General features: G+C 56.3%; 1 protein-coding gene across 1 annotated transcript; it reads right to left on the bottom strand.

Annotated features, from left to right (window-relative positions):
• Positions 1-7113: 7113 nt before the first annotated feature.
• Positions 7114-10556, bottom strand: LOC139042856 (ral guanine nucleotide dissociation stimulator-like). Its single transcript, XM_070503426.1, has 7 exons — positions 10530-10556; positions 9683-9751; positions 9165-9239; positions 8546-8578; positions 8047-8168; positions 7750-7841; positions 7114-7415 (listed from the first exon to the last, which is right to left on the bottom strand). The coding sequence occupies exons 3-7, from the start codon at positions 9180-9182 to the stop codon at positions 7354-7356; spliced, it is 327 nt and encodes a 108-aa protein (XP_070359527.1). The 5' UTR covers positions 9183-9239; positions 9683-9751; positions 10530-10556; the 3' UTR covers positions 7114-7353.
• Positions 10557-20252: the final 9696 nt, after the last annotated feature.

Genomic DNA, 20252 nt, shown 5'->3' with positions numbered 1-20252 from the left:
ACCATACATCAATTGCTGGGAAAAAAAAGATTTTTTTAATGACTGCAAAAACAAACTATTGAAGGAGGATAAACAGACATTCCCAAAATGGGAGACAAAGAATAAACCATGAAAGACGGAAATACTATTGAGGAATGAAGACCCCGTGATGAAGCACAGACACTGGAAAAACAGAACAGAGAAAGAAGCTTGATTCCTGAGTTTCCTTCCAGAATCAGTCTGTACTGGCAGGACTTGGTGTTACTACATTCTCTCTAACTTATTTTCCCTAGTGATGCCCCCAAAGTAACTACCAACAAAAAGGCTCCCTCACACCATCACACGTCCCCTCAGCACTTGTGAAAATGCCGTGCTCACCTAGATGTCATCACAGAACAGCCTGAGAGCACCGATCCACCTTCCTCCGTGGACGAGTCATCGTGTTGGAAGTCACGCCTCTACGAAGGTCAAATGGCCCCTCCTGGGCCCTTTCTCACTTGCTGTCAGCCAGGTTCTACGCTTGACACAGCCCTGCATCATCTCATTGGCTTCACAACTGCTGCAGCGCTGAACACAACAGCAAGCCGTTACCCTGTAAATATCCGTGCAGATCGTTCACGCAGATGCTAGCGCTGAAGTGACAGGAGTGCTTCACATGGTGACCTGTTATTAAGTCCAAAAGTTTGGTCACGGTGCCGACCCAGAATCTGAGCGGCACCGTCAGGAGGCAGAGAACACCACCTGCGGCCCCTTCTGCAGAGAAAGCCTTTAAGCGACCTCCCGAGACACCTTCCCTTCTCCAGGGAGCAGAGGAACATCGCCTCGTCTACTCAGAAACTTAATGCCAATCACGACACGCCAGTTGCAACAGCATAAACAGCAGCAGGACCCAATGGTGACAGGAAATAACTCTGCTTCCCTCTGCAACTGCTTTATGATCATAGACCAAATCCTTCCCCAAACCATCCTGCTCAGCATGGCCTCAAAAGCAAGGGGCTGTCGCTCTGAACTCCTACAAAGAAATGCTGCCCTGTGTTTCCTCCGACGCTTGCAAATTTCAGCCTCTACAGGCGATCCCAGTAAAACAGAGAACAAGAACAAGAACTCAGGAGGCTCTTCCACTGTCCCCCAACCCACCGCCCTCCCACAGCCAAGCAGGGCATCCCGGTCGTTCCAGGACAGGGAGCTGTGGGGAGACGGGAGGCGTCCACACCAGGCGAGACACAACCAGGTGAGTCGCGGGGAGGCAGGTAGAGAAGCAGGCGGCCTCCCGCTCCCTCCGCCCGGACTCAGCCGGCTGTCCCTCCCTCGAGCCCCTGAGAGCGGGGAGCTCAGCAGGCTGCCTCTCTGAGCCTCAGACAGCCGCCAGGACGGCCCCGCCATCGCTGGGGAGCGGGGACGGAGGGGACGGAGGGGACGGAGGCCCCGAGGAGCCCTGTGCAGCCCGCGAGCCCCGCGCCCCGGCCCTCGAGGACAGCGCCCCGCAGGCCTCAGCGGACACGGCGGGCCAGGGCCGCGCCGCCGCCCGGAAGGCTGTCGGGGATCCGTGCCCGGGCTCAGGGCGCGTCTCCCCTCGGAGCGGCCCTCCCGCCCCGCTGCGGCCCTGCCCGCCGTCCTCCGAGGGCCTCCTCGTCTCCGCGGAGCCCCGTCAAAGCGCTCCCGCCCGGGCTCCCCGCGGAAGCGACGCACGGACCCCGGGGGCCTCGCGGGCCAGGGCGGCACAGACCGTCCTCCGCCGGCCGAGCGCCCGACGCGGCGCGCGTTGGACCGGCCGCTCCCGCCCAGGAGGGACGAGGCCTGGACGGGACAGCCCCGCGCGCACTGGGCTGAGGGGAACCGGATCGTCGCGGACGCCCGCGAGGCCCCAGCTTGCCGGCTCTCCGCGTCAGGCACGCCCCTCACGCCGGTCTGAACCTGCAGCCCCTTTCACCGGCTCCACACGGTGGCACCGCCACGCCTGACGCGGACGTCTGGGGCTTCCCCATTGGCTCAGGGGCGGGGGGCGGAGCGAGTGAGGAGGCGGGGCGAGCGGGGAGGCGCGGAGACAGAGGAGCCGGGGCTGCAGCCTGCAGCCTCACAGGGGAAGGCCAGAGAGCATAACTCTGAGTGACAGGCAGAGCGGGGAGGCGGGGCGAGGGGGGCGTGGCGAGCAGGGGGCGTGGCCACAGAGGAGGCGGGGCAGTCGAGCCGCCCTGGGAGGGGAGACAGCAGGAGCGCGAGGAGCAGTGTGAGCGGAGAGGCTGTGCCCCCTCGGGAGCAGAGCGTGTGAGGAGGCGTGGCCAACAGGACGACCCGTGGGGGCGGAGCCCAGGCTGGCCAACTGCCTGCTCACAAACGCCTGGAGCCGCGCCCCTCCCGCCCGCTGCCTGCTGGGAAATGGAGTCTTTTTTTACTGGAAACAGAGAAGCTGCGTGTCTCTGCCCCTTGGCCTTCGGGAAATGTGGTCCACAGTCGGACCTTCGGATCAGATGCCACAGCCCTCCATGCCAGAAAATCTCAAATGAACATGCTAGATCATTGATAACTCTATGTTTAATTTTTTCTAAGCAAAATTCACCTTGAGGTGGAAAGTGGCTCCACGAAGTTGAGTTTCGTCACCCAAAATAACTGCAGTATTTTCCGTATTCTGCCTGCAGGAACCAAAACACACTTGTTTGGGTAGGTTTCCCAGGTTTTCCCTGTAAATCGAGATGAGGCAGTAGGTACAGTCCCGGACAAAGACAGAAGAAAAGAGACAAATCCATTTCCGGCATCCACGACCTCTGACTCTGTCTTGACCCTAAAACAGAGGTTTTCAGCATATTGCTGCTTAGGAAGACAGAGGCTCGACACAGGAATGTGAACAGCAACAACCAGAGAAAGCTTTGTGTGCTCGCCCCTGAGGGCTTCCTCAGGGACCCCATGTGTTCTTAGATTTTTCCTAGGTAGGAGCCATCCTTCTTTGTCTCTTTGTATGCCCTGGGACTTTTGGCAGAAAACTTACCATTTGGAATATTATGACGTGACAACTAGGGAAATCATGTTCTCCCCCTCCCCAGCATTTCTGGGGGATGCTGACTGCAATCGATGGTGATAGTTTCTTTAGGGGATACTCTGATCCAACCCTGAAAGTTCTGTAGTGTTTGTCATGTGTGGCCACTGAACACTTGGATCTGTTAGCCTAAGGATCTTCTAGAGATCCTGAGTTCAGTGGGTCTTCGGATGTCCTCCTGGGGAAACAGGGCGAGGGAACACTGTATGTGACGGGGAGAGCGACTGTCTGCTTTGGTGTAGAGAAAGAGCGTGGCAGACTGCATCCAGTTCTCCTTTCATTCTGGCACACACAAGACTAGGTTTCCTAGCCCTCTTGGTTTTCAAATGGATGTGTGGCTACTTCTGCCCAAGGCATCACTTTTAGGCCAAAGGAGAAAGGAGGGTGTGTAAGGCCCCAGGTGCTCTTTGTGTCCTTCAGTGGCAATGGAAGAAGGCGTGAGTTTCAGATGGTGTAGCAACAAGGTCATGGGGTCTCCATCAGCCTTGCCCAACGAGACTTGGGAAGCAGGGTTCCCTTCACCCCGGCGACCAATGTTTGATGTAAATCTGAGGAGAAATACATCTTGAGTCATGGATTTCTTAATCATTGCATTTAATTTCTTACCAGAGCATTACCTAAGGTTGTCCTGAAGATTACGATGACCTACCCTCTCAGATTGTCTAAAAGGTGATTCTCCCAAAGCAGAATTTCGTGAATCTCATGTTGCTATGGTCAGAAGTCGTGTCTGCTGACGGCTGCTTGTCACATATCAGGGCCCTGCCAAGAGACTCTGAGTCTGATGGGGAGTATTGCATGTGGAAAGTGTATGGAAGTGTTCTGGAGAGATATCCCTATGGGAAGGTAGCAAAGCAGAGATGGTCGCAGGAGAAGCTGAAGCCCAAGCCTGCTGCCACTGGGTCTCAGCCAACCCTCAGGGATCTCTGGAGCTGGGACGGCCCTTTGGTGTTGTCCCAAATTGAGACAAGGGAACCAGGCTTCTTACTCTCTTATCTGCCAGACATGGGCCCCTGGCTGTCCCTGGGGAGGGCTGCATCCTCGGATTAGGCACTTTCCTACACTGTGGGAATGTCCTGTGAGGGACAGAGCTGTGAGCTGTCCTCAGCCAATATTCCCAGGAGCTGTGGGGTGGATGCCTTGGCCTTGAGCATGAGTCTGGGCTGAGTCTCAATGTTTCAACGGCACTTCTCCTTCACCGTGGTCTTCCTTCCCAACCCAGTTAACAATCTCCCCATGGGAGGATGTCCCTGGGAGGACTTATGTAGAGCTCTGCCTTTCCCTGTGATTGGCTGAGAGAAAGGCATGGGGGAAGACCAGAATCTCTCTCTCCAGCATTCAGACCCTCTTACCTGGGGGCTTCTGGAGAGCTCCAGAAGGGTTCCGACCTCGGCTGACAGTGCTGAAGTTGTTCCTGTAACAGTGGCCACGGATTTGCTGTAGTCGGGCGCTTGTAGTTAGGGAGAGTCCGATTCCCTCCAGAGAGCCAGAACAGTGTGCTCTCCAAGGTCTTGGCATCACAGGGACAGGCCTGGTAGACATCGAAACCCAGGGGCAGCTTGGCGAGTCGAGGGGCGTCCTCGTTGGTCTCCTCAAGGGTGAAAGAAAGGCCAGTCTATGCTGGTAATTCTTCCAGACACACCTAAGCCAGGGGGCAGCATTCAGGAGAATGGGCGAGTCATGCCATTCAGGGACAAATCCTAAACCAAGCCTAGGGAAAGGCAGGGTTCTGGACTCAGGTTACCCGTCCAGAGATGCTCCTTTCTTGGCAGATAGAGGGGGTGTGAACATGGTTCCCGGGGCTCTAGAACCCCCTGGCATGGCTCTCTCACTGTGATGAGGCAAATCGTGTCCAAATCAGCAAGACAGGTGTTCAGGGCACTGTGAGTAGGGGGAGACGGCATTAGGCTGGATGGTATGGCTGTCAACTGGACAGATTTTTTGTTAGCTCCCATAAATGGAAGATGCATCTGTGCATGGACCACACGGCAAGATGTTCTCGAGGTCCGTGAGTGAGGAGTACAAACGCCGTCTCATCGACCACTTTGGAAAGACTGAGTTGAATCCCAACGTGGCCTTGTTTTCGCTTGCAGTGGAAGCCAAGATGCAAGCATCCATCCCCACCTTAGACCTGGAATAGTTTAAATGGCACCCAACTTACCAGTTCCTCAAACATTTTGAGCATTTCCTGTCAAGACCATATTCACCTGAGGCATTTCAAGGGACTCACATTGTTACTTTCTCTTCCCCTAAGTCAGCTTCTAGGAAGCCAGTTTTGGTAACTTCTGTGTGCCTTGAACAAGAAACATTTCATCCAGATTTGCTAATTTCTTTCCTCGTGGACTTCCACAACCTACTTCCAATTTGGAAACCCAAAGATGGGATGAATGGTGCCTCCTGTGTCCACAGCTGTACTCCCACAACAAACTAAATATTGCTACCTGCTGGGTCGGCTCTCAGGAGCACCCCAGTCCCGGAGGAGACTCTCTTGGGACACCCATGCCTTCATCCCAGCCCTGGGCTAGCCCTGGGACCTGCCACGACTCTTTCTCCTCCGAGGGACTGGACAGCCTTCCCCACCTTCCTCTGGCAAGTCTCTTTGCTGGGTGGCTGTGCCGCATCAGCAAAGACCTGGGCTGCCAGGGACCAGGATTGATCCTCAGCTTCCCGCTGTGCTGAGACGGCCTCCCTGGCAGAGCCCAGCCTGCCTGTGTCTGAGTGACACTTGCAGCCACCAGGAAGGAGGGGATAACTCAGAAGTGCCAAGCGCTTCACCCTGCCCTTGTCTTTCAGGCTCTTTCCAAGGGACGACATTGCAAAGGGTGGGTGGTCACGCTTTCGCTCCTGCTTCTGGACCCGGTGCTCCTGTTGAGCTCAGAGCAGTGTCTGTTTAGCACCCAGATGGGAAGCATTTCAGCATTTCCCTTGGTAAGGCTGTGTCCACGCACATCCACAGATCATCAGGTTACTGACATTCCCCGCAGGACCCCCAACTCACACCCTTCTTAGGCCTCCTCTTTCAAAGCTCCCAACAGGAAAGGCACACATCCCCATGACAGAACCACAGCACAAGACTGTGGAAAAGAACACAGCCAGCCGAGGGGCTGCACACTTGCTGGGCTCAGGCACAGCAACGACTTTAGGAAAATCACTAAAAATACTCCAGATTGTGTAAATTTGGGACTGTCTGACACCACGGGCCTGGGAAGCACACAGGCGCAGAAGTCACCCTCGGCAGCAGGGAGACTGTAGGGTCATTCCTGGTCAGGATGATGATTAGAAAGGCTGGGGGCATCTAGGGAATTTCTGCCCCAAGATAAAATTGTATGCAAAAGTGCAGAGATGCTGAAAATCCTAGCTCACAGGCAGCACTAGGTTTCTGGAGGGAGACCTGGCTGAGGCCCTAAAAGCTGCATCCCACAGCTTTCCCCTTGGATAGGCAACAAGCAGGAAATGGTATTCGGAGTCAGGGACCAGAAGCCCAGGGGGATCCAGTCTAGGTCAGAGGTGAACAGGGAGCCCCTAGTGGGCCCGAGAAGGAAGAGTCCTGCCTGCCCATGGTCCATGTCCACAGGACCTTCCTCTGGCCTCATCCTCTCTATGTGCACGTTTTGAGCTTTTGACGGTATTTTCCCCACTTAGAGCTGAAGCCATTGCGGAGACTGAATCAGAAAACAAGGTCCTAATCTGTGTGCAAGAGAAACCGGGAAAATGTTCCCTCTTCCGGCAGAGTGTCAAAAGGCAGCCACTGTCCTGGGCAGGACGTGTGCTAGGGACAGGCACGTGCTACTTTGACAGACACACCCAGCTTAGTGGTTGTGGCTCTGGCTGAGAAAACGCCTCCAACCGCTTAGTCCCAAGAGGTCGGAGGGGCCATCTCTGCTCCTGGACAGGGTGAACCACACTGCAATGATCCTGTCCTCGGCGGGAGGGGCACTTGGGCAAGTCCTTCAGTAGCCAGGGAGGGGACTGGCACTTCTCCCTTCTCCACATAAACTGAGCCGCTCACTCTGGGAGATTTCTAAATTCGAGGAGGAATGTGAGTTTCTGGATCTGGTTTCCATGAGTGCTGCGAGCGAAAGACTCACACCTCCACTCCCAGGATTAGAAAGAAGCAACAATTTAATATAATACTCAAACGGAGCATTTACCATTGACAACAAAATATGGCCCCGCCAAATAGGGAAATAGGTGCTGGGCAAAAGGGGGGAGGGGGAAGAGGGGTTGGTGCCTTCTCTCGTGGCCAACAGGGGACCCCAAGAAACGGATCACAAAGTTCTCCTCATCAGAATCAGGGGAGGTGGCCCTGTGCACCCTGAGTGTCAATGCTGTGTCCCCGCTGTAGCTCAGCTGGTCTCAGGAGGGTCATCGACCACCACCACTGGGCCCTTGGTTGGGGGTCTGGTGTCTGGAGAAAGAGAGGCATTTCCTGAGCGACCTGCCCTGGAACCACAGTGCACACCCCATCCCGGCCCCCACTGCGCTCTGTGCTCCAGCCCTGTGCTCAGTGCTCAGTCAGCCAAGAGCACCCCATCTGTCCCTGACACAGGGGCTGATATTTAGCATCACCCACTTCACAGAGGAGGAAACCAGTCCCAGAAACGTGAGTGCAATTGCCCAGGACGGGACTGCTCAGCAGTGGAGCTGGAACCCAGGGCCAGCTGTCTGCCTCCCCAGGCCCACGCTCAGCCTGAATGTTTCCTGAGCCCATGGTTTCAGCCACTGCCGGTCTGGACACTCACTCTGGCCTGAGCGGTTCTTCTTGCCTTTGAAGAAGAGTCGAATCTTTCTGACCCAGTGGTATCGGGGCTCCAGCTGGCAGGACAGGCTGTAGCTACAGGACAGAGCGGAGCTGGGAGCTCTCAGGAGCCACACATCACATGTGCATCCTGGAGCCTGCCAGCAGCTGGGGTCGAAGGGCCCCAGGGGTCGCCATGCAATCAGATCAGGGGCTGACCATGGAGCAACGGCCATGGGCTCTGGAGCTGGTCAGCAGAGAGAGGCTGCCCTGCCCTCCCCCAACTCCTGACCCGACTCACCTCTCCTCCTTGCTCAGGGGCTCCACGGCCTGGAACCAGGCCCCAAAGTGCTCGTCGGGCTGCACGGTGTACAGATTTGCAGCCTCCTGGAGCAGCTCGATCTCGTCCATCAGTTTGAATTGCTAGGACAGAGCAAGCACAGGATGCCCACAGGGCCTGAGTGGGGGACCCTGCAGGGCTCGTGGAGGGGGTGAGGAAGGGGGCAAGGGGCCAGTCTGGGGCCTTTGCCCACTTGGGAACCCTCCCTCCCTGCGATTCCAGTCAGGGCTTGCCTGCTCTCACACTTGGCCCAAAATAGCTCCTCCTCCAGGAAGGAGTCTTTGATGCCAGCCCTTCCCCCACCCGCCAATGCCATAGGATCCCTAGCTCTGTATATCGAACTGTGCAAATAAATGTCCCAATCCAAATGGGGATTGGGCCAGAGGGGGTCCTGCCCACTGCGGGGGGGTCTCTGATTTCCAACCCCCACCCTCCCCACCGGGAGGCCGCAGCCGCTTACCTCATTCCATTTCCGACAGTTGAGCACATTGCCCTGGAAAGCAGACAGCCGCAGTCCATCAGAAACAGCCCCCTTGGGCCAGCACTAGCCCCCGTCCACACCTCTTGCAATGTTGCACTACTGCCAGTGGGCAGGCCCATCCAGAGCCCGGACTTGGACCTGGGCCAGTCTCTGGGCTCCAGAGCAGGGGGCGCAGAGCAACTGAGGCAACAGACCTTGTGACCCAACCCTCTCTGATGACACGTGGGGAGACTCAGGCCTCAGGCAGGAAGGGACAGCTCAGCCTCTGATGTGCTTCCTGACTGGGAGGGGCCCGACTTCTCTTCCCTCACTGGCAGGGCCAGAGGGAGAGGCTGAGTCCAGCTCAGACACCACCTCCTGCGGCCACACAGTCAGGCAGCTCTGAGCCTCAGCAGCCCAGGGAACCTGGACGGTGGCTTATGCAGAGCCTGCATCACCCACTGGGGAGATGGGCCTGACACCCTAACTCCCACACGAGGCTGGAGGCCCTGCTGAGAGGACCTTTGCCAAATGCAGAGAGCTCAGGGCTCAGGACAGGACTCTCTCCTCCCCACCCTCAGGAGCCTGAGCCCCCGGACCCACCTCCAGGCTCACTCACCTCCACATAATCCTCCATCGTAGCGTCCAGCAGCTCCAGGGAACGGAAGAACGTCACCAGGGAGGGGACGACACCCTGTGCCGCCATCGGGATGGGCAAGTTGATGAGCTCCCGCTCTCAGGTGCCCCCATGAACCTTCCCCTGAAACCCCTCAGCCCAGCCTGCTGCCCACCCCACGCTCCCACACAGAGCAGCCTAGGATCGTCGGGACACCCCAACACACACAATTCCCTCCCCCGCTTCCGTCCAGGAACACCAAACTCCATCAGTCAAGTCCCAGGGCTGGCTGTTGGCCCCTCCCAGGGGCAGTGGCCCCTGCCCTTCCCCACCCCAAATCTGCCCTGCTGCCAGCCCTTCCAGGCCTCCTCCTGCTCACTGCCACTGCAGGCCCGTCATGCTTGGCAGCCACAGCAGATTCGCCTGAGGAGGAAGGCCCCTCTCCTGAGGGAGGTCTCCAGCTGGGAGGGGGAGCCCCCTCTCCTCTGACTCCTGGGCCCCTCCCCCACAGTCACCCTCACCTGCTGCCGCTGCCTCTCCTGGGCTCCCTGGCGGGCCCTCTCTGCAGTCTTTAACACGGAGGTCGCCTCCTGTCGGGGCCGAGGACAGGGTCAGTGCGCCCATACTCCCCTCCGCATGTCCCCCAAGGCCCCTGATCTCAGACCCTGGCCATCGGCTCCAGTCCCCTGCTGCCTCTGCTGCTCCCACCTCCAGGGTGCTCTGATTCTAGACCAGTCCTGGCTCCAGGACTCAGTCCTGTGTGACCTTGGGCCTGCCCAGGCCTCCCTGGCCCTCTTTCCTCAGCTGAAAAGTGTGAGGAGAACGTCACCTGCTTCCAGGAGTCTCCTGAGGACTCAGAGTCATCTGCGTGTCATCACTGCTCTCCCCTCACCTCTCGAGGAGGAGCCGGCACAAATCTCCTCCCGTTCCTGTCCTCCCTTGGATGGTAGCACCCCGCTGGGAGGCCTGCACCGCTGATCATTTCCCTCCACTTCCCAGAGGAGGAGACGGAGGCCCCCAGAGGGGCAGTGACTGGCTCAAGGACCCACTGGGAGAGGCCGCTCCCCGTGCCAGCTACAGGCCCTGTCCCCGCTGCCTTCACCCCAGCCCTGGCTCCAAATCTGACCAAGGCCCCGACCTCTGGACTCCAGGGGTGTGTCCAGACCCCAGCTGAACAGACAGGGAGGGGGAGGGCAGGGTGTCTTGGGGGACCTGGCCGAGTGGCCCCGGCCTGCCTCACCCTCACGGGGCTCTCTGACCCCCAGCCTGGGCCGAGCCTTGCCATAGCCTCACCACCTAGGATCCCCTCGGGATGCCCCCCTCCCCTCTCCTTCTGGCCTCCTTCCAGATCTCCAGCCTCCAGGTTACCTGCACCAGCAGCTCCCTGCTCACGCGTTTCTCTCTCCTGACCCACTTCTTCCAGGTTCGAGAACTCTCCCTGCGGGGTGGGGAAAGAAAGAAAGAAAGCAAGCAAGCAAGAAAAACTGTGGGATGCTTGAAGGCAAGTCCCATTTATTTGAGAACCCAGCAGATCCAAACTGCCTGGGACCTGGATGAGGGATTTCGCTGGGGTGCTCTGAGCTCTAAGGTCCCCATGGGACTGCGGAGGGGCCTCTCCTCTTGTCCCTTGGGGCCTCCATTCCCAGATGTCCCAAACAGATCTCTTTGGAACAGTGTTGGTTTCAGCTGCATAGAGGCTTCTGTTGCTGCAAAGGAAACACCTGAGAATCTCCACCTGGGCTCAAGCCAGGATCTGGTCTGGAAGGAAATGAATCCCTGGGACGGAACTGCTGGCCGAAGGGCGCTGAGAGACTCAGAGACCCAGCACCCAGGTCAGTCCCTGTGCCCGGCATTCGCTGTCTCCCAGGTGGTCTCAGCTGACTTTGGGGGACATGCCGGCCCAAATCAGGCTGCCTGGGCCACCTCACCCTCATGGTGCTTGGCTGGAGAGCAGACCACCCACTACCCACCTGGAAACTTGTCCCCAGGTGTCTTGGAGACGGGCAATGGCAGGGCTCTGCAGGGCAGAAAGGATTGTGTGGAGGGAACAGAAGTTCCCGAGGCATCGGCACTCCTGGGGAAGCGAAGAGATGGAGCTGTGAGGGGGAGCTGAAGCTCTGCTGCTTCTGGTTTCTGTCCCCTCATGGACTTCCCCTGTCCTGGAGGAGACACATGTCCAGGGAAGCCAGGGAGGGCACACCTGCCACCCGACGAGTAACACTGCCAGGCGCAAGGATTTGTAGCTCAGCACAAGGGAGGAAGTGAGCTTGTCCCCACTGGGACCTCAAGTCAAGGTCAACGTGGCCCTGGCATGAGGGTCAAGGGACAGTCCAGGGACTAAGACCCCAGACTTCAATCCTGAGAGCAGAGAAACAAGAGGCAATTCTCACGCATCCAGACAGGGCGTGCCAAGGCTTACCTCAGCCACCCTGATCCACAGCTCAACCACCCTGGCCCTGTCCTGTGCTGTCATGCTCGCGTCCCCAAGGCAGGTGACGAGGATGCAATTGGCCACGGTGTTGTCGTGCATCACAGTGTCACGGACGGTGGGTGCCAGGTAGTCTCGTTCCCTGTTGTCGCGCTCGGACCAGATGGAGCCGAGGCAGTGGGCGGGCACCAACGTCTTGAACAGCTCCTGCAGAAGATTCGGAGTGTCACCCGGTCCTGCCGCACCCCAGCTCGGCGTCCACAGTCCCCCATAGGCCCAGCAGGGTGAGATCAGAACTGGAGCTCAGGAAGCAGAGCATGTGGCCTGAGGCTTGTGGGAGTCCCTGGGTTTTGTCTGTGTCCACTGAATGCACCCAGTCCAGGATGACCCCGGACTCAGGACTGTGGGGAAGGGAGGGGACATTTGCTCCCAGCCCTGTCTCACTTCCTCCAAGCTCCAGAAGGCAGCCCACACATGCCCACCAGAAGGGCCATCATCCACCCATCCCAGTGCCCCTCGGGTCCCACTCCCCATTCCCATGCACATTCCCCCCGAGGCAGGGACAACCCCCAGCTTTGTTTGACTGTCTCCACTGGAGTCAATACACATCACCTTCCTGGTAAGTGCTGAGGCTGTCCGGGCCACCTGCGCAGATGGGGGATCCACCCAAGGACCTGGCAGCACTTCAGTGAGTGCCCATCCCCCACCAAAGGGCCAGACTCTGCCCACCTTCCACTCTCTCCCACCTCATTCATCGGCACAGCCACCCTGTACAGCAGGTGCTGAGTGTCCGTCTCTACCGTCCCCTGTTCGCTAGGGGACAGCGAAGGCTTGGGGAGAAAGAAAGCTGCCCAGGTCACAGTGTTGATAAGGGAGGGAGCAGGGATTTGGACCCAGATCATCGGAATCCCGAGCAGGGAATGGCAGGTGTGGGGCGGCTCATGGCACCGGGAAGGCAGGGGCCACCCACCCCGCGAGCTCCTCTGCTCACCGCAGCCATCCTCGTCAGCTGCTCTGCCACCAGCTGGGGAGGGAAGTCCAAGATGTTCGGCTTCTCCTCCCGCAGCTGGTCCTCGGTGGTCACGGCCCAGGGGCAGCTGGGCTCTGAAGCTGCCTTTAATGATGGCCCTTGCTCTGGTCCTGGAGTGGCTGACTCAGGGGCTGCTGGCTCCAGCTCTACCACACGTGGTGAGACTGGAGGTGCAGCTGGCTCCAGCCCGGGGGATGGCACTGGCTCTGGCTCTGGAAGTGGCAGGAGCTTTGGAGCTTGCTCTGGAGGAGGATAAAGAGAAAGTTTCACCCACACACCTGACAGTTTCTATGCCTTTCCAAAGATAGGAAGGGCTCCACTGCCTCTAAGGGAACGCTAGCCCATGAACCTCAACACAGACAGTCTTCCCAGACTCCAGTCCCCTCACCTTTCCGTTCGGCCTCAATGGCCTTGAGATGCTCCAGGTGGCCTGGCAGAAGGTAGGCATGGCCCTCCACGTGGGAGCCACCAAAGCTGACGTGCAGAGTGGCCAGCTGCAGGGTCCAAGAGGGAAACCGCAGGGGCTCCCTGCAATCCTGCCCTTGGCCCAGCCAGGTTCCCAGCAGGAAATAGCACTGCGTGGAGGCAGATGGGCCAGAGAGTCAGTGGCCTGGCCTTTCCTTAAACACTGCCCTCCCAAGGCACTCATGTTAGCATCTGTGCCCCTGTGCCAGACCCTCCCCCTCCAGAGGAGGGCCCCATCCCAGCCCTGAGCCCTGGCTGGCTGTCCTGGCTGTGGCAGGCCTGCTCATCCAGCAGGCTGAACACAGAGTCTGTGAGAGTCTCTTGTTCCCACCGATACTCTCCTCCCCAAGGGTCTGGACACAGCCCACCCAAGCCCTGCATGAATGTGGGCCACTGGAATGAAGACTCCAGCAGACTTGGGAGCAGCTTGCTCACACACCTCCTACTATGGACCTGGCGGTGGTGCTCACAAGGGGTGGATGTGGAGAAAGGGAGGCAGGAGGGGCTGGGACTCTGCTGGGAGTGGGTCTCTAGTGAACAACGCAGCCCAGCCTCCCTTCCAATTCTCAAGGGGCCTGGGACCCATGCACAGCTCTCTTTGAGTCCAGTCCTGCCGGAGTGGAAGCCACCAGAACTCAGCCCTCCCATGGGAATCACAAGATGGGTGAGATGCAGGGTTCTCCCAGGCCTGACCCGGCCACAGCCTCCATCCTCTCCCTGCACCCTGTTTGCTAGAGACAGGAGGCCGTCCTTCTCGACCCAAAGACCACTCACTTTGGGAGGTGGTCCTGTCCTCCAGCATCCCGCACGCAATGGGCCAAGCTGCCTCCATGTGTCCCAAAGGGGATGAGGGCATCGCCCGGGATGGAGGGTAGATGGGACCTGTGAATGATGTCAAGTGTGACTGTCTGACTCTCAGATTAGAGGGGAGGGCCAGGGAGGCTGTCTGCTTCAGTCACTGAGTGACACTTAGTGTGTCCAGAAGTCCTGCTCAGAGTAGGTCCTTCATAGACATTGTTGAATGATCTCCAACCAGAACCACCCCGGGTGTCTGAGTGGGCCGGGTCCCCTCTGTGGCCCTAGAGATCCCTAAGTGGCTACACCAAGGACAAGCACCAGGACCAGCTGGATGGCATCTCAAACTCCTTGACAGGGTGCTCTCCAGGTGCTTTTCCAAACTCAAAAAGCCACAAGCCAGTGAAGGGAGAGGAAGACTACTTTCCGTGGGGGACAGAGAAATAATCACCACCAGCAACCACAGCATGGCCCACCACCCTCTCTGCAGAGCCGGGCACCAGGGCAGCACCTGGAGGGCTGATCCCATTCATCCCTGGGAGAAGCCTAGCAAGTTCATCCTCTGCCACCCCACCTTTCAGAGGAGCCAACTCAGGCTCAGAGAGATGCGGTGACATTCCCAAGGCAAGACACACAGCTGGCAGTGGGCAGAGTCACCACTGTGCTGAGGAGGAGGTGGGCAGTCACCTGGGAAACAGCTGGTCCAGCACCTGGTGGGCTGTGCTGGAGCCTGAGTAGCTGCAGAGGGAGGTGATGACAGTGCAGAGGACTCTGCTGGGGAAGGCTGGCAGCACAGTCTCTGAGAGCCTCTGCATCATGCCTGCCTGGAGGCCACGCATCCTGCAGGCCTCAGTGACAGACAGAGTGGACTCATCTTCACTCTGGGTGGGATGAGGAGGGACACAGAGTCAGGGTCACCACTGCGAACCACCAGTGTTATCGGGGTCTGCAGCTGACCCAGGAACTCCTAGCCCCTCCCAGACATCTGCGACAGGAGAGCCAGGGGTCCCAACTCAGCAAAGTTCTGCGCTCTCAAAGTACAATCTGACTTTGGTCCTGCGAAGGATTCCACATTGATCTCCCTCAAGGCCATTTGCTCGCTGAGGGACAACAGAGCTCCCTCTGTGAAGAGCACCAGCCCAGTGAATCCTCAACAGACACCCCTCTCTAGAGAGGAGAACAGAGGCTTTGGCATGCCAAGTGGCTTCTCTAGGTCCTGTGGCTCAGAACTGAGAACCGCCCAAAGTGAGGGCTGAGGGACATCCCCTCTAAATGCCTGAGGCTTCATCAGACCCTGACCCGGAGGGAAATGTTATGTGGCCACCTCACCCCTCCCAGGTCTGGAAACAGTGTACAGGGCAGTGACACGTTCTGAGAATCCCTTTGACTTCCAAACACGCCGATGGTTATTTCTTTTACATTAAAGGGAGTTTGGAGACCCTCGTTATCAAGGTTTCATTTTCAAAAAAAGGCAAAATTCAAAGATACTCAGGGCCTATTGGGAAGCGACAACGACAGCAACGTTTTCTCTAATCTTCCTAGGAAAATGCAAAGAGTGCCCTCCTACCCTCCTATGCAGCTGGTGGGGAGGAGCGGAAGTCCAGATTCCTTTGGGAATGGGACTGTGGGACATTCATGGGGGACAGCCCTGTTAGGGTCCCAGGAGAACGGCAATTTGAGGTTGGATTCTGGGCCTGCCCTGGTCATCTCAGGGGCCTGGGTGGGAAGACCCCTCCGTGCCCACTCTCACCTCAGAGCAGCCCTGGTTATTGATGATGGCGCGGTGCAGCTGGTCCCTGTCCAGGGAGATGGAGTACCCGAAGCCATCCGCCAGCTCTTCCACCACCTCCTGCGTGCAGCTCTGCAAAGACAGTGCCCGAGAGCCGGGCCGGGATGTCTCAGGCACCTGCCTCGACTTGGCCACAGGAGGAAACCCCCGCACAGATCAGGTACCGAGCAGCATCTGCCTAGACCTCTAGCCAGGGAGGGAATGAGATGACACCTGGAGGGCTCGGGACTAACCTATGGGTAGAGGAGCTTGGTTCCCAGCACCCACTCTCCCATCCTGCTGGCCACCACCTAGGCTGGGAACACGACACACTGCCAGGCTTCCAACACCGAGCAAATGGCTCCTGCCCAGGGTGGGTCCCCGCTCAGCACCGCCGTCCCTCTCTCACTCCCCTCCGACACACAAGGAGGCTCAAATTGTTGTGCGGGTGGCATCCAGTTGTGGCCTAACCCTGTTGGCTTTCCCTGTGTTACCTGAGTGCTCCTCCTGCCAATTGGACAGAGGTGGTGCAGGTGAGGGGCAAGTCAGTGTCTATAGTGACTGAAAAGGCTCTTTTTCTTGGCCTTCCTGAAGCCAGAGCCTCCACAACTCGGGAGACAGCAGGAGAACATCCTCTTGTCTTCAGTGTCACCACTCAAGTGGGCTCAATAGGATGCTATGTCTAGAATGTGGGCGCCTGGAGACCAGTGTGCTAAGTTCTGTTGGGGTCTGTCTCCAAGGAAGTGAGGTCACTTCCTCAAGTTTCCCTTACCTGGGCCCCTTCCTTCAATCACACCCACCAAAAACCTCTCTGGGATCTTGGCTGCTCACCCTCCTTGCCCATGTCACCTCCAGAACTGTACACAAATAGCCAGCACAGATCCCAACACAGGACCTTGAGATCGAACCAAGGTTCCAGCTTGAGGACATGCAGCTGAGTTCCGACCTCTTTTTTCCTACAAGCTCTGTGTCCTGGAAATGCCCATGGGCCTCCCAGGGCCTCCTCAATCACCCAACCTGCACGATGGGGGCGAGGCCAGAAATAGCTCCCTCAGGACGTCCTCAGGTGTAGAAGAGACAATAGCGACAACACCTGTGGTCTGGTTTGCATGTGTCTGATGCACACACTTAGAGATGAAAGAATGACAAGAAGGGGTGGGATGTAGTGTGGAGTACCCCTCAAAACAGGACTGGGTTCCAGCTGTGTGACCTTGAGAAAGTCACTGCCCCTCTGGGCCTCATTCCCAGGTCTGCACCTTTAAGAGGTGGAAATTAGGGGAAATTCAGATACTTCCATTCACTGGCATGAAAACTTGCACGGTCTCCTGTTTGACAGAATCAGACCCAAGTGCCTTGTGTCGGCCTATGTGGTGGGCAGCCTCCACCATGGCTCCTGGTGCTCACTGTCTTCTGCTGTGCGCGTCCTTGTGGAACACACAGTGGTCAGAAACTGGCTTCTGAACAGAATGCAGCCAAGGTGATGGGATGGCACGCAACCCAGGGTTAAGAATAAAAAGCCTGGCCCTTCCTTCTTACTCATTTTCTCCAGCCCCCTCCCTCTTTCCCTCCTCCTGTTTCCATCTTTCTGTCTCTCTCTCTGCCTCTTAATTCTCTGGAACTGGGGGAGCAAGTGTGCATGTTTTCAGTTGCCCTATGAAGAGGCTCCATAGGAGAGAATGGAGGGAATGATCGGCCAACAGACACGCAGGATCTCAGATTTTCAGTCCAAACAAAACCCATCAACACGCATGTGACTGAACTTGGGACCAAACCCTCCCCAAGTCGAGCCCCAGTAGAGACACAGGCCCTGCTTCAGAGAGACCTTGAGGCAGAAGCACCCAGCCGAGCCGTGCCCTCTTCCTGGCACACAGAATTTGTGAGATGTTAAGGATTTGTACTTTTTGGGTGCAACCTCTTGGAGCAATGTCGTCAGAGAGCGATGGCAAAAAGCACAGCCTACCAGTTCCCACCACATGGCCCTGCCGTGCCCCCATCTGCCCTCCACTCCCTTCTCAGGCTCCTTCTCGCCACACCCCCACCCTCTGCCCTTCTCTGGTCACACTCACTTCTTCCTGTGAGTCTCTGCACCAGCGGTGCCTTCTCCCTGACTCTCAAACTGTTCCCAGACACAGGCCGGCGTGCCTCTCATCTGTCACTCTGCTCACAGCAAATGTCACTTCTGTGAGGCCTTTCAGAGCCTCCCAGGCACAGGCTCCACTGTCACAGGTCTCCCACCTGCAAGGGCATATCATCATGTCCTCCTTCTTGGTCTCATCTGGATAAAGTGAGTCCATGAAGGAGGGCTTTCTGCTTGGCGGACGAGGAGGCAGCTTCTTCCGGTTTCCTCAGGATCATGACTGTCTCTTCTGGGCTGAATGTTTCCCCTCCCAAGTCCATTGTGAAAGGAAATTCTCATTCCCTTGCTTTCAAGGGTCTGGTTTCCCCAAGAACTCAGGGAGACTGGCCTCTCCCTGGAATGCAGCACCAGCCCCTACACCCAAAGCCAGAAAATTAGCACCCATCTTGAAACACCACCAGATCCTGAAGTCAGTTCCTGCTGAGGCCTCCCATCCACTTTGTAATCCCATGGGAACTCCTGAGCTCACCTTTCCCCTCACACCCAGCTCCCAGCCTGCCCTTGGCTTCTTAGAGGAACAGTGGGATTTCCCAGAAGCACTCCCAGCCTGGGCAAGAAATGTTTTGAAATGTTCTCCATGTATTTTCCAGGACATGGGATATGGGGAGAAGTCATTTTGGTTGTGTATGTGCAAGAGTTTTGATGCAAATAGCATCTTTTTCAGACAGAGATCAAAGAGTGGGGCTACTGGGTATAACAAGAAAATGGATACACTGAGCCAACGTCTTCATGGTGTGAAGTCATAGGGAGCAAAGAACATGGTTGAGAGCAGAGAATATGGAGCCACAACTTATGTTCAAATTCCAGCTCAATCACTTCCTTGATATTGGTAGAGGGCAAGTTATTCACCTCATCGGTGCCTCCCTTTCTTCATCTGTTGTCGGCAAGAATGATAAGCGTACCTAATTTGTGAGAATACGGAGAGTATTAAAGGAGTTAATGATTCAAAACGCTTGCAACATCCAGCACATTGCATGCCCTGTACACATACATTATGAATGAAATGCAAATGTTCTTCTGACGCTATCTGTTTGCTCCAGACGGGAGACTAGGGGCTGGAAGGAGGTAGACAGCACTCCCTGAGACAGCACGTATCGATGAATGAACAACACTGTTGAAGGCATTACCAATGGCACATCCACCTCCCTATGGACATTCCCAGGCACAATCACACCCAAGCATCCCTCCTCTGTCCTGCATCATCTTCTGGGATTCTATCCAGGAATCATGGGGGCTTCTTGAACCCTGGGACCCACACCCACTACAGGTTCTCTTCTCTCTGGCAGCAAACCCCAGGCCTTGTCCTAATGGCTGCAGCCCACAGGCTCTTCACTCTGATCCTTTTCTTCACTTGAGGGAGAAGTGCCATCCCCAGAGCTGGGCACACACAGTGTGAGCCTTGGAGGGAATGTCTCCCTGGCCGGTGGCAGGTGGAAGAGCACCGTGAAGGAGTGGGATTTGGGGAGAGTCCTCCAGGTGTGGTCAGCCAGGGCATTTTTCAGCAAGGACTTGTCTGGTTGGTGGACCTTGGTGGCGAAAGAGTGGCGGGGGCAGCATGTTTCAGAGGTCCTGGCACAAGACGATCCATAGGATGGTCTTCAAGTCAGAATCAGCCTAATGAGGTCCAGCTCAATCCACGTTCATCTGTTCCCTGACTGGCTCACTAATCCAGGAGTGATTTACAAGAGTGATATTCGTGTTCTAGCATCTTTTCATTGATTGGCAGGAGCTATTATTCTTTACAAAACTTGTATATTTTTACATAGGAAAGGAAAGGTGAGTTCTGTAACAACGCTTCTTACAAAGTTCTCCCTAATGTATTGAATCACTAACAGAATCCACCGCTGGGAACCTCTCGAAAGATCCTGATCTTTGCTCTCTGGTGTTAGATCTTCCTGGTTGGTAAATTCTCTTGACTCCTGGCTGCTTTCCTGAGGTTCGTCCACTTAGGACAATGTAGGACTGCAACCTCTTGCCACTTGAGAAGAGTAGTGCAACTCTATGATGACGTTGGTCTTGTTTTCTATGTGTGTGTGTGTGTGTTTGTGTGTGTGTGTGTATGAGACTGTTTTCTGCATCTTGCCATGCATTCAGATCGACTCCTTTCCTTGGAAAAATTGTCCCTAACCACGTTCTCTGGGCTTTATTCTCATGGCTTGAACAGTGCTGTACAACAGTAGAATTTCTCAATCTGTCTTATGGAATTTAATTTTTTTTAGTAGCCACATTTAAAAAAGTAAAAATAAACAGGTGAAACTAATTTTAATAGTATATTTAAACCCATTATAACCAAGCTATTACCATTTGTCCATGCAATCTATATAAAAATTAACAATGAAATAGTTCACATTCTTTTTTGTTTTAATTGGGATCTACTAATCCATTTAGAGCACAGTCTTCATTCGTCAGTTGTATATTTTCTCATCTGCAGTATCTGTGTTGAGATACTATAATGCTCACAGAGGTAA

Source organism: Equus asinus, unplaced genomic scaffold (genome assembly GCF_041296235.1).
Source record: "Equus asinus isolate D_3611 breed Donkey unplaced genomic scaffold, EquAss-T2T_v2 contig_1, whole genome shotgun sequence".
Lineage (NCBI taxonomy): Eukaryota > Metazoa > Chordata > Mammalia > Perissodactyla > Equidae > Equus > Equus asinus.
This window is presented reverse-complemented; position numbering and strand designations above follow the sequence as displayed.

What these genes read in the sequence shown, in the direction of transcription:
- LOC139042856 (XM_070503426.1), bottom strand. An exon ending in ACTGTCGGAAATGGAATGAG is followed by an intron (nt 8,169 to 8,545) that starts GTAAGCGGCTGC and finishes GCTCTGTCCTAG; the next exon opens with CAATTCAAACTGATGGACGA. An exon ending in GAAGAACCGCTCAGGCCAGA is followed by an intron (nt 7,416 to 7,749) that starts GTGAGTGTCCAG and finishes CTCTTTCTCCAG; the next exon opens with ACACCAGACCCCCAACCAAG.